Source organism: Bos grunniens, chromosome 10, assembly GCF_055505025.1.
Source record: "Bos grunniens cultivar Pamir isolate PY7600 chromosome 10, Bosgru_T2T1.0, whole genome shotgun sequence".
NCBI classification, from domain to species: domain Eukaryota; kingdom Metazoa; phylum Chordata; class Mammalia; order Artiodactyla; family Bovidae; genus Bos; species Bos grunniens.
Window position 1 is genome coordinate 75,711,405 of NC_141174.1, and position 14,005 is coordinate 75,725,409.

General features: G+C 36.6%; 1 protein-coding gene across 1 annotated transcript; it reads right to left on the reverse strand.

Moving 5' to 3' along the window:
- Window positions 1-2,813: 2,813 nt before the first annotated feature.
- LOC147364873 (olfactory receptor 4K3-like) lies at window positions 2,814-5,277 on the reverse strand. The gene has a single exon (XM_086322101.1). The coding sequence runs from the start codon at window positions 3,750-3,752 to the stop codon at window positions 2,814-2,816; it is 939 nt and encodes a 312-aa protein (XP_086178227.1). The 5' UTR covers window positions 3,753-5,277.
- Between the last annotated feature and the right edge of the window lie 8,728 nt (window positions 5,278-14,005).

Below are 14,005 nucleotides of genomic sequence, written 5' to 3' on the forward strand. Positions count from 1 at the left end.
CAGTAACACCAAACTGCATTCATTTTCCTGCCAGATATATTTTACTCTCTGAGTATGATACATGTGTCTAAGAACATATATATTTTGGGGGAAGTTATTAAGTGAAACCTTTCCTAGAAGGCTTATTCCCTAGAAGGCCTTTTCCCTAGAATAACAGATATTGGTTAAGTATACAGACCAGAACCACATGGATTTTTTGAAAGCTGCAGTGAATGAATGAGCAATTGTATTCTGGGTGTGTGTGTGTGTGTGTGTGTGTGTGTGTGTGTGTGTTTGTAGAAGGCCAAAGAGAAATCCTTTTGTTTATTGTTTCCTTAACTTTGCATTATACAATATTTTAATTGTAACAACCCAAATAAATATGTCATGAAGAACAGTGCACAAATGAAGATGGTATAATGGTAAATAAAACATTACCAATCAACATTCAAGTTGTCTCATCTTCTTCTGGAGTCCGTCCATCTCCTGGCTGGAGCATTGTCTCTGCTCTTCTCAACTTGTGGCATCCATTACTGACTACAAGGTATCTTTGCCAGGTGTTTTGTGTCACTAGGACAGGGAAAGGAATCCTGAGCTGATGTCTTTAAAATAATGGTTTGAAAGATGTACAAATCACTTCTCACATCTTATTGCCAGAACTTGGTCATTCAGATACAACTGTCTATGCTGCTACTGCTGCTAAGTCACTTCACTTGTGTCCGATTCTGTGCGACCCCGTAGATGGCAGCCCATCAGGCTCCCCCGTCCCTGGGATTCTCCAGGCAAGAACACTGGAGTGGGTTGCCATTTCCTTCTCCAATGCATGAAAGTGAAAAGTGAAAGTGAAGTCACTCAGTCGTGTCCGACTCTTAGCGACCCCATGGACTGCAGCCTACCAGGCTCCTCCATCCATGGGATTTTCCAGGCAAGAGTACTGGAGTGGGGTGCCATTGCCTTCTCTGACAACTGTCTATAGCGATTAGGAAATCTACTGTATAGCTGGGGAGTCCTGTATCCAGCTAAAATTTGAAAGATTTACTATTAGTAAGAATAGGCACTTGGCCACAGGAAACAATTAGCATACAATTATTGAGATGTAGTTTATACACATGTTCAGCTTTACAATACGAATTATTATTCAGAGTACTTAAATCAATTTACATCCATTCACAAGGCATAGCATTTCCTTGAATACACATTCTGAACAATAATTTTTTTTGTTTGGTGTCTTTTTTAATAAACCCATTTCACAGATGTATAATACCATTTTATCATCATCTTAAATTGCATTTCCCTGATTAATTATGAAATAGTCTTCAGTGAAATAAATACCTGTACATGTTTTGCCCATTATCTCCCCTGTTGAGATGTTTATCTTTTTCATTCATGTGTAGGAGGTATTATGATTTCTGTGTAATGTTGTTTCTTTGATTGTTCCCTTGTATTTTCCTCTCATTACTAAATTTCTTTTGTTTTGAAGCAACATATCCTTATTATTTCCTGAATGTAAGTAAAAAAATAATGTTTCAAGCAATTTCAAATCCTTCTGCTTGTGTGTTTAAGAAAAAAATTTTCAAGGAAACTGTACCTTTAATCAATAGCTAAGACTTGAACCCTTGAATTACAGAGATTATACTGTTAAGTACCAGTATTGTAGTTTGATGCATTTAGATTTTGTTTTTCAAGTAGAAGCAGAGCAGGGAAATATATCCCTTAAGCTCTCTAGCTAATTTAGAGTTATGATAGATAAATCATGTATTTCTAGAAGCGAGATTAATGATATTTAACTCAAAATGATTTATTAGGTAATACATAGATTAGGTAAAATACTCAGCATGAGATTTGGAATATAGGTAGTGTTTATTAAATTAGGCATGCTTCAGTCATGTCCAAATCTTTGTGACCCTATGGACTGTAGGGAGAATCGCCATGGGATTCTCCAGGAATTAATACTGGAGTGGGTTGACATGCCCTCCAGGGAATCTTCCTGACCCAGGAATTGAACCCACACCTCTTGTCTCCTGCATTGGCAGGCAAGTTCTTACCATTAGCACCATCCATAGACATAAATTGTTATTTTATAATTAAAGCAGAGACATTACTTTGCCAACAAGGGTCCATCTAGTCAAGACTATGGTTTTTCCAGTGGTCATGTATGGATGTGAGAGTTGGACTGTGAAGAAGGCTGAGTGCCAAAGAATTGATGCTTTTGAACTGTGGTGTTGGAGAAGACTCTTGAGAGTCCCTTGGACTGCAAGGAGATCCAACCAGTCCATTCTGAAGGAGATCAGCCCTGGGATTTCTTTGGAAGGAATGATGCTAAAGCTGAAACTCCAGTACTTTGGCCACCTCATGTGAAGAGTTGACTCATTGGAAAAGATTCTGATGCTGGGAGGGATTGGGGGCAGGAGGAGAAGGGGATGACAGAGGATGAGATGGCTGGATGGCATCACTGACTTGATGGACGTGAGTCTGAGTGAGCTCTGGGAGTTGGTGATGGACAGGGAGGCCTGGCGTGCTGCAATTCATGGGGTCGCAAAGAGTCGGACATGACTAAGCGAGTGAACTGAACTGAACTGAATTCTTATTATAATCACCAGGCATTTTTTTTTTTTTTACAATACACAAGAATATTTAGACAAATTTTTATTTTCTCCAAGTGGTAAGAATACATGTATTAGCTTTTTGAACATATTTTCTTAATGGAATAAACACAAAAAATATATCTGAGATTACTGATAACTTACAGATATGAACATTTATAGTTTAGTTAACATGTCAAACTATGTCCAAATTAGGGAGCAAACAGTAGAATTACTGATTATATGAAAGCTTTAAAAATTGTACTTTGTATTCTTATGCTGACTTATCAGTCGCTTTACTGCATTTTTAATTTCTTTATTTCTCAGTGTGTAAATGGCTGGACTCAAAAGAGGTGTAATTACTGTATAAAACACAGAAAGTACCTTGTCCACCCAAGTGATGCTAAGTGGCCAGAAATAGACGAAAATGCAGGGTCCAAAGAACAGCACCACCACTGTGATGTGGGAAGTACAGGTAGAGAGTGCCTTTGATGACCCATCCTTGGAATGAAGGTGAATAGTTACCAGGATGTAGGTGTAAGAGATCAGCAAGAGAATGAAGCAAGTTACAGCCAAGACACCACTGTCAGCATTTATCAATATTCTCAGAGTATGGGTATCCATGCAGGCTAGTTTGATCACTTCGGGAATATCACAGAAAAAGCTGTCCACTATTCTGGGTCCACAGAAAGAAAGATCTAAAATCATAGCTAGTTGACTTATGGCATGTACAAAGCCAATGATCCATGATATCAGAGCTAGCCAGATGCACTTTTGTCTGTCCATAATTCTGGAGTAATGGAGTGGCTTGCAGATGGCTACACAACGGTCATAGGCCATTGTCACAAGCAGTACCATCTCATCTCCTGCAAGAAAATGTATAAAGAGGATCTGACTCATGCAGCCCCCAAAGGAGATGGTTTTATTATCCTTTAGGAAGTCTGTGATCAGTTTAGGAGTGGTCACTGAGGAAAGGCAGAAGTCAACAAATGAGAGATTGGCTAAGAGGAAGTACATTGGGGAATGGAGATGGGAGTCAGTGATGATTAAGAATGCAATGAAAAGGTTGCCCAGGACGGTCATCAGGTAGAGTGCAGAAAATGGCAGGAAGAGGAATTTCTGGAGATCCTTTGAATCACAGAGTCCACGAAAAACGAACTCAGATACCACAGACTGGTTTGCTTCTTCCATTTAGTACATTTCTAATGTGACCAGAAGAAGTGAACTAAGAAGTTCTAGAATGGAAAGAAGAACTAAATGTTTGGGTGCTTGAGAGCAGACAAACACTTCTCCTGTGCAAAATTTAAATCCTAGGAAATGTGCTAAATTCCAAATTGAAAATAAAGATTTATTGACTCAGTCTCAGCTCTCAGGAGCTAATAATGTGTATAAAGGAAGTTTAAAAACTTCACCCAACAGAAAGAGTGCTTTGCTTATGCAAAATGAATATTCTCATAAAATAACAATATTAATGTATTTTATAAAGAATTTCTCCACTGCTTGAATCTTCCTTTTTGGCATTAAAAGTGCATAGGTCTATAATATATTTGGAGGTTCTTTATTTTTAACTCTTATTTAGGGCAATAATCTAATGCTACATTTCTCACACAAAACTTGACTCTTAGAAACAAATTTATTGCTAAAGTTGATATGTGTGAGCAAACTGAATTCAATCAAAATCTTTTACAAACTGTGAGAAAAATTTGTTTATCAAATGACTTGAGGAAAGCCCATCTACATCCAAAGGAGACCCCAGATGCTGATGGCACGTTTCTAAGCTGAATATTTTTACTAATTTTGAATCTGTGTATAAAATTATATATTTCATAGGCAGAGTAACTCCACTTATTAACATTATAGACCAGTTCTATTCCCTCACTTGTAACAGATTTCTTTTTTGAGAGTAGCTTAAATGATAAAGAAATGAAAACTACGTTTATTCCTGACTGTTCTCAGAAAAGAATGTATAAAATTTAACTTCATTTGTCCTTAAACTGTTCACATATACTATATAAATTGAACTCTGCAAAATATATATATTTTCTATATTTTGTAAACCAAACAGCAAGTTCTTTTTTCCTTATTTTTTTTCTTCCATTTGCCCTCATTTTTTATTTATATTTTTTCTTTAGTCTCCCTGCTTGTCTGTATTTCTTTATTATCCTAGTCTTTTAGAAAATATAGTTTAGATTATCAGGTACAATAACTGGCACTTATGAACTACCAAGTCCTTGATAAGCATTTTAAAAACATACATTTTGTTAGGTATTCCCACTATAGGACTCAAAGCATTTTACATTTCCAACTACAAAGTACAAATCCCCTTTCTTAAAAATATAGCCTTGTCAATACAATGTGTTGTCTTTATGATGATGAGAGATGGCACTGGGATGTAATTTTTTAATTACAAAATTAATTATTTTTCCATTTATTAGTATTATTTGCCTTTTTTTCTTTGAATATCTGCTCCCTTTTTGTTGTACTTTTTTTCCTTCTGAGTTTTGCTCTTCTTTCTGTTCAGCTTTTTTCCCTCAGCAAACATAAGACTTTTTAAAAGGAACATCAGCATCATTTATGTCTTTTGACTATTTTCTTACTATTGAATTCTAACTTCATTATCCTTAAATTTTTGTAAAAATACTCCATCAGATCTAATCGAGTATATATATATGTACATATTACCTTTTTGAAGAGTCACAGTTCTTGCAATTTTGCAGAAGAGAAATTTGATTTTTCCCAAGTCTTAAGTTCAAAAATACTAGAACAACAAAATACACAGAAATTTGTCTGACTTTAAAACTTCCAGACTAGCTTTCCTACTAAAAATGACTTCTAAGAATCTTGATTTTGAGATATCTTTAAAAGTAAAAAAAAATTCTGAAATAAGATATTTTGTTCTGTAAAGAGGTGACAGACACAAACTATGTAAATAGCTAAAGCAATAGTAAAGAGGTCCAGGTTTATATTAAAATCTATTCAGTTTCATTGTTTGTCTTTAAAGTGTATGGTACTTTGCAGTATTAATATTTGACTGAAGCTTTTTTCCATTTACTTACTTTTGTCAGTGACAGAATTGAATAATAGAGTTACCATATGATCTTGCAATTCCACTTCTGGGTCTATATTTGGAGAGAACTCTAATTTGAAAACATATATACACCCTAATGTTCATAGCGGCACTTTCTACAATAGCCAAGACATGGAAGCAGCCTAAGTGTCCATTGATGGAATGGATAAAGAAGATGTGGCATATATATATATATATATATATATATATATGGATACTATATACATGGAATACTATTACTCAGCCATAAAAGAAGAACAAAATAATGCCATTTTCAGCAACATGAATGTACCTAGAGATTATCATATTAAGTGAAGTTAGTCAACAGAGAAAGACAAATATCATATAATATCACTTATATGTGGAAAATTTTAAAAATGGTGATATAAATGAGCTTATTTACAGAGCAGAAACAAACTCGCAGATATAGAGAACAATCTTATGGTTACCAAATGGGGTGGAGGGGAGGGAAATAAATTATTAGTTTGGAATTAACATATGCACACTACTACATATAATAAACAACAAAAAACTATTTTGTAGCACAGAGATCTATGTTCAGTGTCTGATAATAACCCATAATGAAAAAGAATATATATAATTATATATATGTGTATATATATATATATATATATATAAGACCAAATATCTTGCTGTATATCTAATGTACACAACATTGTAAATTAATCTATATTTCAATTAAAAATGAAATTTGAGCCATATTTTATGACTATTACTGTCACTACAAGCATTCAGCACAAGTGTTATAAACAGCGGTGGAAAACACAGAGGGAAACGGAGCCAGTCTGCCTTACAAGGGAGAGGTCCCCTTCCTTCCCCAAGTCACCATATCGCTCTCAGACTGAACAGATTTCAAACAGATCGTTTTCTGGCCAGTGGCTGAGACAGAGTGCCCCTCTCAAAACCTGGTTTTCTTCCCAAACAGTGTCCAAACAGGATTCTGAGATTCCTTTTTTAGGTACTGCCTCACTTAACAAATGGTGGGTATTAAAGTTGAAAGAGAAAAAAAAAAAAAAGCATGACAATGTGCCAAGATAACTTTGGTCCAATTTAGCTTTGCATTAACCCACAGTCATTGTGCTGCTATTTTAAAATTTCCATGATTTTTTAAAGGTTAAGGAAGGTGAACAAGAGAATTAGAGGTATTAGTATAAAATGAAATATTTTATGATAAAAATGTTATTTTTGAGAAGAGGGTAAACGATCGTTTCTTCTTTTTCTATGTTCTAGAATTGTGTCAGCAAAGCACAGAATCCCCTAGGACATTAAAGCAGTTATCAAAGCTATATAATTAAGGCTCTTCATATTTGTCACTTTAATATAATATTATTTTCAAATACATAAATTGCAAGTTTAAAAATGTCTCAAAAGCCTGAACAGTTACATTAAAAAGTTCCTTTGAATATCCATAAATACCGTATTTTCTTCCCCCAGAATTTGGCATGTATCCTTCCTAAATTTTATTGATAATTCATATTTAAAACATATTCTTAAAAAATATTAATTTTTTCTGTAAGTTTGAAACTATGTATTTTGCCATTTCATTTCATATCTATCAATATGATTTGATAATGTCTCTATTAGTATATGTGTGTGTGTGTGTGTGTGTGTGTTAGTTGCTCAGTCGTGTCTGACTCTTTGCGACCCCGTGGGCTGTAGTCCAACAGGCTCCTCTGTCCACGGCATTCTCCAGGCAAGGATAGTGCAGTGGGTTGCCATTCCCTTCTCCAGGGGATCTTCCTGACTGAGTGATCAAACCCAGGCCTCTTACACTGCAGACAGGTTCTTTACCAACTGAGCCACCAGGGAAGCCCCTATTATATATAGTTCAACGTAATTTCTCTAAACTATGTAATATTCAAAATATGAATAAAACACAATTTATTAATCCTCCTAAAAATGGTAGAACAAATAAAATCCAAAAGAAATTTGAGATATCAGGATAAATGAGAGGGTTTCTGAGAACTGATCTCACCCAACGTGGGCAGCTGAAAACTTCTTAGATTGTAGAAAGGCAGTGTTGGTGAACACATCCACTAACCTAGAGAGGGTGATACACCCTGACTCCAGAGGCACAGAAGCTGCTGTACTTGAGACCATCTCAGTCTTTGCTTGTGTATTTCTTCATCTGGATATTTGTGTAGCTCCTTTATCATATTTTTAATTAAACAAGTAAATGTAGGTAAATATTTCCTAAGATCTGTGAACCACTCTAACAAATTAATAGAAGCTGAGGAGGGGATCCTGGGAACCTCTGATTTGTAGCCAAATCGGACAAAAATTGTGTATAATCTGGGGACCTATTACTGAGATGGGCAACTTAAAATAACAGAAAGAGTCTAGTGGGACTGAGCCCTTAACCCATGAGCTCTAACATTAGCTTCAAATACATAGTGTTGTAAGGATTAACTTAGATTGTGGCGGTGCTAGTGGTAAGGAACTTGCCTGCCAATGCAGGAGACGCAAGTTTGATCCCTGGGTAGGAAAGATCCCCTGGAGGAGGGCATGGTAACTCACTCTAGTACTGTTGCCTGGAGAATCCCATAGACAGAGGCGCATGGTGGCTACACTCCATAGGTTTGCAAAGAATCAAATATGACTGAAGCAAATTAGGACCTAGGACACCCAGAATTGAGTTAAGTTGTTGTAGATATTAGCTTGGTATGGGGAGAAACCTCTACATCTGGTGATCAGAAGTGTCAGAGGTGGAGTGTTTTATGTGAATAAAAAAGGACACTTATAGGAAAGAAACACACATGAGGTAGACTGAACTGAGTTTTCCCTTTCCAATGTGATATGATTTTTTTCTAAACCAGTTACTATAATCTCATTTTCCTTAGTTATGGAGTGTTGTAAGGTAGGCATATAGTCCAGAGTTATTCAATGAGATATAAACCAAAGTCAGTTTCTGAGGTCTGCCTTTCTCAAACCAAATGACACATCGTCGTGTGCAGATGGACTTTCCTGATCCTTTTTCCATGCATTTGATGCTAACGTCATGCCAAAGTTAACAACGTTTAAAGTCTATATACAATGAGAGCCAAAGGTTAGAAAGAACCTAGGATCCAAACCGTTTGTGGAATACTTAATCAGCACCCATAGCAGTCTCCCTTCTTGTGCCTTCTAGTACAGCACGGTCACATCCTGGTCTGTAGCTTTATCACCGGTCTTCAGAGAAATCTATCCAGAGTTGTAGCTTATATACACAAATGAAAGTCTCACCTCCACCTTCAAGATCACATGTCAAAACTGAATTTAGAATATAATAATCCACTCCAATGCCCTGATAAGTATCATTGCCATTCCCCCATACGCCACAAACAGATACCTATGTGGTTGTCTTGTCCATACTTTCACTTGCTATCTCTAGTTGTCCAGTTTTAGTCTCAACATGTCTCAATTAACTTCCCTCCCCTTTACTTCTGTTGTCATTATTTGCTTCTAGGCTATATATTTTTCCATATTGGCAGTTTAAAAGACTATTAATGGATTTCTCTGCTCCATTCTTCCCCAATTCCAACTCATTCTGTAGTCTGGTTCCACCTATGTGTACAGAAAGTCAAATATGATCTACATGGTCTCCTAGCTAAATTTTTAATGTGTCTATGAAGAGAAAATTTCTGAAATCCCACAGAATATCACATAATACTAAGAGAAATAATGAACAATATTTGGATTTAGACAAAGTTACATAAACATTTTAGAAAATGAACTTTAGAACTTTACCAGAAAGTTACTGAGTAAATTTCAAAACTGACTCCTCATTAAAAAAACTCTTGGGAAAATAGGAAGTATTAAAAAAAAAATAATAAATGGGCTTCCCTGGTGGCTCAGACAGTAGAGAATCTGCCTGTAATATAGGCGATCCAGGTTCAATCCCTGGTTCGGAAAGATCCCCTGGAGAAGAGAATGGCAACCTACTCCAGTATTCTTGCCTGGAGAATTCTATGGACAAAAGAGCCTGATGGGCTACAGACTATGGGGTTGCAAAGAGTCTCAAATAGGTGGACTGAGTGACTAACACTTTCACTTTCAAATAAGTAAACATGCATAATTAGTGAAAATCAGCTGATATAGAATGTTATATTATTTTGAGGTATACAACTTAGTTATCTGACAATCAAATACATTATGCAAGAATCACCCTTGAAATTCAAATTCCCATTATCATTCATTACCATACAAAGTTGTAACAATATTATTGACTATATTCCCTATGTATACATTGTTGTTATTGTTGTTCAGTCACTCAGTCATGTCTGACTCTTTGTAACCCTGTGGGCTCATCAAATCCCATGAATTATTCCTTTCATAGCTGGAAGTTTGTTCCTCTAATCCCCTTTACTTATTTCATTCATCCCCTCAGCACCCACCCTGTCTGACAACCACCAGTTTGTCCTAAGAGTCTGCTTTTATTTGTTTATTTTGCTTTTTAGATTCCATGTATAAGTAAAATAATATGGTATTTGCCTTTCTGTGTCTGACATGTCACTTAGCATGATAGTGTCAAGTTCTTGCAATGGCAAACTTTCTTTTTTTATGGCAGGATAGTGTTCCTACATATATAGTCACATCTTTTCTAATTCATTTTATCAATGGACACTTAGGTTGCTTCCATAACTTGGCTATTGTAAATAGTCCTGCAATGAACATAAAGGTGCATGTATCTTTTCAAATTAGTGCTTTCAATTTTTTTTTTCCAGATAAATTCTAGGTTTTTATTTCACTTGTGGAACTTGAAATTGCTAGGTCACATGGTAGTCTTTTTTTTTTTTAATTTTTGGGGGAAGATCCAATGTTTTCCACAGTGGTTTCACCAGTTACATCCTACTAATATTGCATGAAGTTTCCCTTTTCTCTAATCCACATTGATGCTTGTTATTTGCTTTTTTTTTTTTTTGGACTTTTTTTTTTAATTTTATATATTATTTATTTTTTTTTTTACTTTACAATATTGTATTGGTTTTGCCATATATCAACATGTATCCACCACCGGTATACAAGTGTTCCCCATCCTGAACCCTCCTCTCTCCCCTACCATTCCTCTGGGTTGTCCCAGTGCACCAGCCCCAAGCATCCAGTATTGTAAGTAGTCATTCGACAGGTGTAAGGTGGGTTTTGGTTTGCATTTGCCTGATGATTAGTGATGTTGAACATATAGTTGTGTTGTCCATCTGTATGTCTTCACTGGAAAAATGTCTATTCAGATTTGACATTTTTTAACCCAATTGTTTTTTGGTTTTTTTTGCTATTGTGTTGTAGAGTGCTTTATTTGTTTTGAATTATAAGCCCTTATCAGATAGATTTACAAATATATTTGTCCATTCAGCAGGTTGTCTAAAACACTATTAAATCTATATTCATCTTTACTTTCCAACAATCCTATGCTCATCAAGTTTGCCATCTATTGAGGTAAACAAACGAAGCAGGGGGTTTTCCAGGAAAGAATACTGGAGTGGGTTGCCATTTCCTTCTCCAGGAGATCTTCCTGCCCAGGGATTGAACCCCGGTCTCCTGCATTGTAGGCAGACTCTTTACTGTCTGAGCCACCAGGGAAGTCATATTATGTGTTGCTGCTCCTGCTGCTGCTAAGTCGCATCAGTCGCGTCCAACTCTGTGCGACCCCATAGACGGAAGCCCACCAGGCTCCTCTGTCCCTGGGATTTCCCAGGCAAGAGTACTGGAGTGGGGTTAGCTATTATGATTAAGCAGACTGCCACAGACTGAGGAAACTATAGAAATATATGTCATTTTTAAACAAAAATATTGTCTGTGATGAATAATAATTTATTTATATCTTTTTGCTCATTTTATTTAGTTTTCTTCTCTTATTCATCTGGACAAGATTTCCAATAAAACACCAATCATTAGTGTTGACAATAAGCAATTTTGTTATTTCCAACCTTAGGGACATGGTAGAGGGATTTCCAATATTTCAGCATCAACTATATGCTATGCTGGAGCTGTTTTGCAATCACTTATCAGAATGAGTAATTTTATTTCTAAATCTACAGCTAGGAGTTTTATTATGAAAGTGTATTTGATTTAATGAAATGCTCTTTCTCTATTTATGGAGATATTTGTATGATTTTTCCTTTTTTAGCCTGGTGATTGATTTCCACTTGTTAAATCAACCTTGCACTTCAGGTATAAAATTAATTTTTTTGCCATATATTATTCATGTCAACTTTATACCTGCTTCATAGATGAACTGGGAAATTCATCTGTGAATTCATCTAACCCCTGGTCTGAAACCCTTACTCTGTACTTTGTGAAATCCGCTGGATCATGGAAAAAGCAAGAGAGTTCCAGAAAAACATCTATTTCTGCTTTATTGACTATGCCAAAGCCTTTGACTGTGTGGATCACAATAAACTGTGGAAAATTCTGAAAGAGATGGGAATACCAGACCACCTGATCTGCCTCTTGAGAAATTTGTATGCAGGTCAGGAAGCAACAGTTAGAACTGGACATGGAACAACAGACTGGTTCCAAATAGGAAAAGGAGTTCGTCAAGGCTGTATATCATCACCCTGTTTATTTAACTTATATGCAGAGTACATGATGAGAAACGCTGGACTGGAAGAAACACAAGCTGGAATCAAGATTGCCGGGAGAAATACCAATAACCTCAGATATGCAGATGACACCACCCTTATGGCAGAAAGTGAAGAGGAACTCAAAAGCCTCTTGATGAAAATGAAAGTGGAGAGTGAAAAAGTTGGCTTAAAGCTCAACATTTAGAAAACGAAGATCATGGCATCCGGTCCCATCACTTCATGGGAAATAGATGGGGAAACAGTGGAAACAGTGTCAGGCTTTATTTTTCTGGGCTCCAAAATCACTACAGATGGTGACTGCAGCCATGAAATTAAAAGACGCTTACTCCTTGGAAGGAAAGTTATGACCAACCTAGATAGCATATTGAAAAGCAGAGACATTACTTTGCCATCAAAGGTTCGTGTAGTCAAGGCTATGGTTTTTCCTGTGGTCATGTATGGATGTGAGAGTTGGACTGTGAAGAAGGCTGAGAGCCGAAGAATTGATGCTTTTGAACTGTGGTATTGGAGAAGACTCTTGAGAGTCCTTTGGACTGCAAGGAGATCCAACCAGTCCATTCTGAAGGAGATCAGCCCTGGGATTTCTTTGGAAGGAATGATGCTGAAGCTGAAACTCCAGTACTTTGGACACCTCATGCAAAGAGTTGACTCATTGGAAAAGACTCTGTTGCTGGGAGGGATTGGGGGCAAGAGGAGAAGGGGACGACAGAGGATGGCTGGATGACATCACTGACTCGATGGACATGAGTCTGAGTGAACTCCGGGAGTTGGTGATGGACAGGGAGGCCTGGTGTGCTGTGCTTCATGGGGTTGCAAAGAGTCGGACACAACTGAGCGACTGATCTGATCTGGAAGAAGAGAAAATACAGAAAGAAGTATAGAAATGATCTGATAAGTCCCCTTGAAAGCATGCTAATTGGACCCCCTGATGATATTTTTATTGAAAAGATAATGGGGTGCTTCATCTATGGAATTCTTTTAGGCAAGATATACTTGACCTGTCTAGGTTGCTAGTGACAAATCAGCCTATTAATTTATTAGCTAGAATTCAGCTGGAAAATACCAATGAGCTATTCAATTATCAAATTAAAAGTTGAAGGTGCTTCATGACCAAAATAAGCTCCCTTTGTAAATCATGTTATATATGTGTTATTGTTTGATTCTTCGTTTGTTATATCTGTTTCAAGGTGCAACTTACAATAGTATGAAAAACCCTGGGGACTTACGGTCTTAGAATTCTCCATGCATGACCTTTGACTACAGCTGCCAGCATCCTTTGAATTATTAATAATTTGACAGTATTTTGACAGTATCAAAATTAATAATGTTGATAGTATTTCAGACAATCTTATTCTGTTATTTTAGGGGGAAATAAGTATTCCTTCTCTTTCTCATCTCAGGAGAAGTTTATGTAAAAAATGTTTCCTTTTTCATACTTGCAGTGTTCATCAGGAAAGTCACTTAGGCTGCACATTTCTTTTTTTTTTAATTTTATTTATTTTTAAACTTTACAATATTGTATTGGTTTTGCCAAATATTGAAATGAATCCGCCACAGGTATACATGTGTTCCCCATCCTAACTCTCCTCCCTCCTCCCTCCCCATACCATCCTTCTGGGTCGTCCCAGTGCACCAGCCCCAAGCATCCAGTATCGTGCATCGAACCTGGACTGGCGACTCGTTTCATACGTGATATTATACATGTTTCAATGCCATTCTCCCAAATCTTCCCACCCTCTCCCTCTCCCACAGAGTCCATAAGACTGTTCTATATATCACTCAGCCATTAAAAAGAA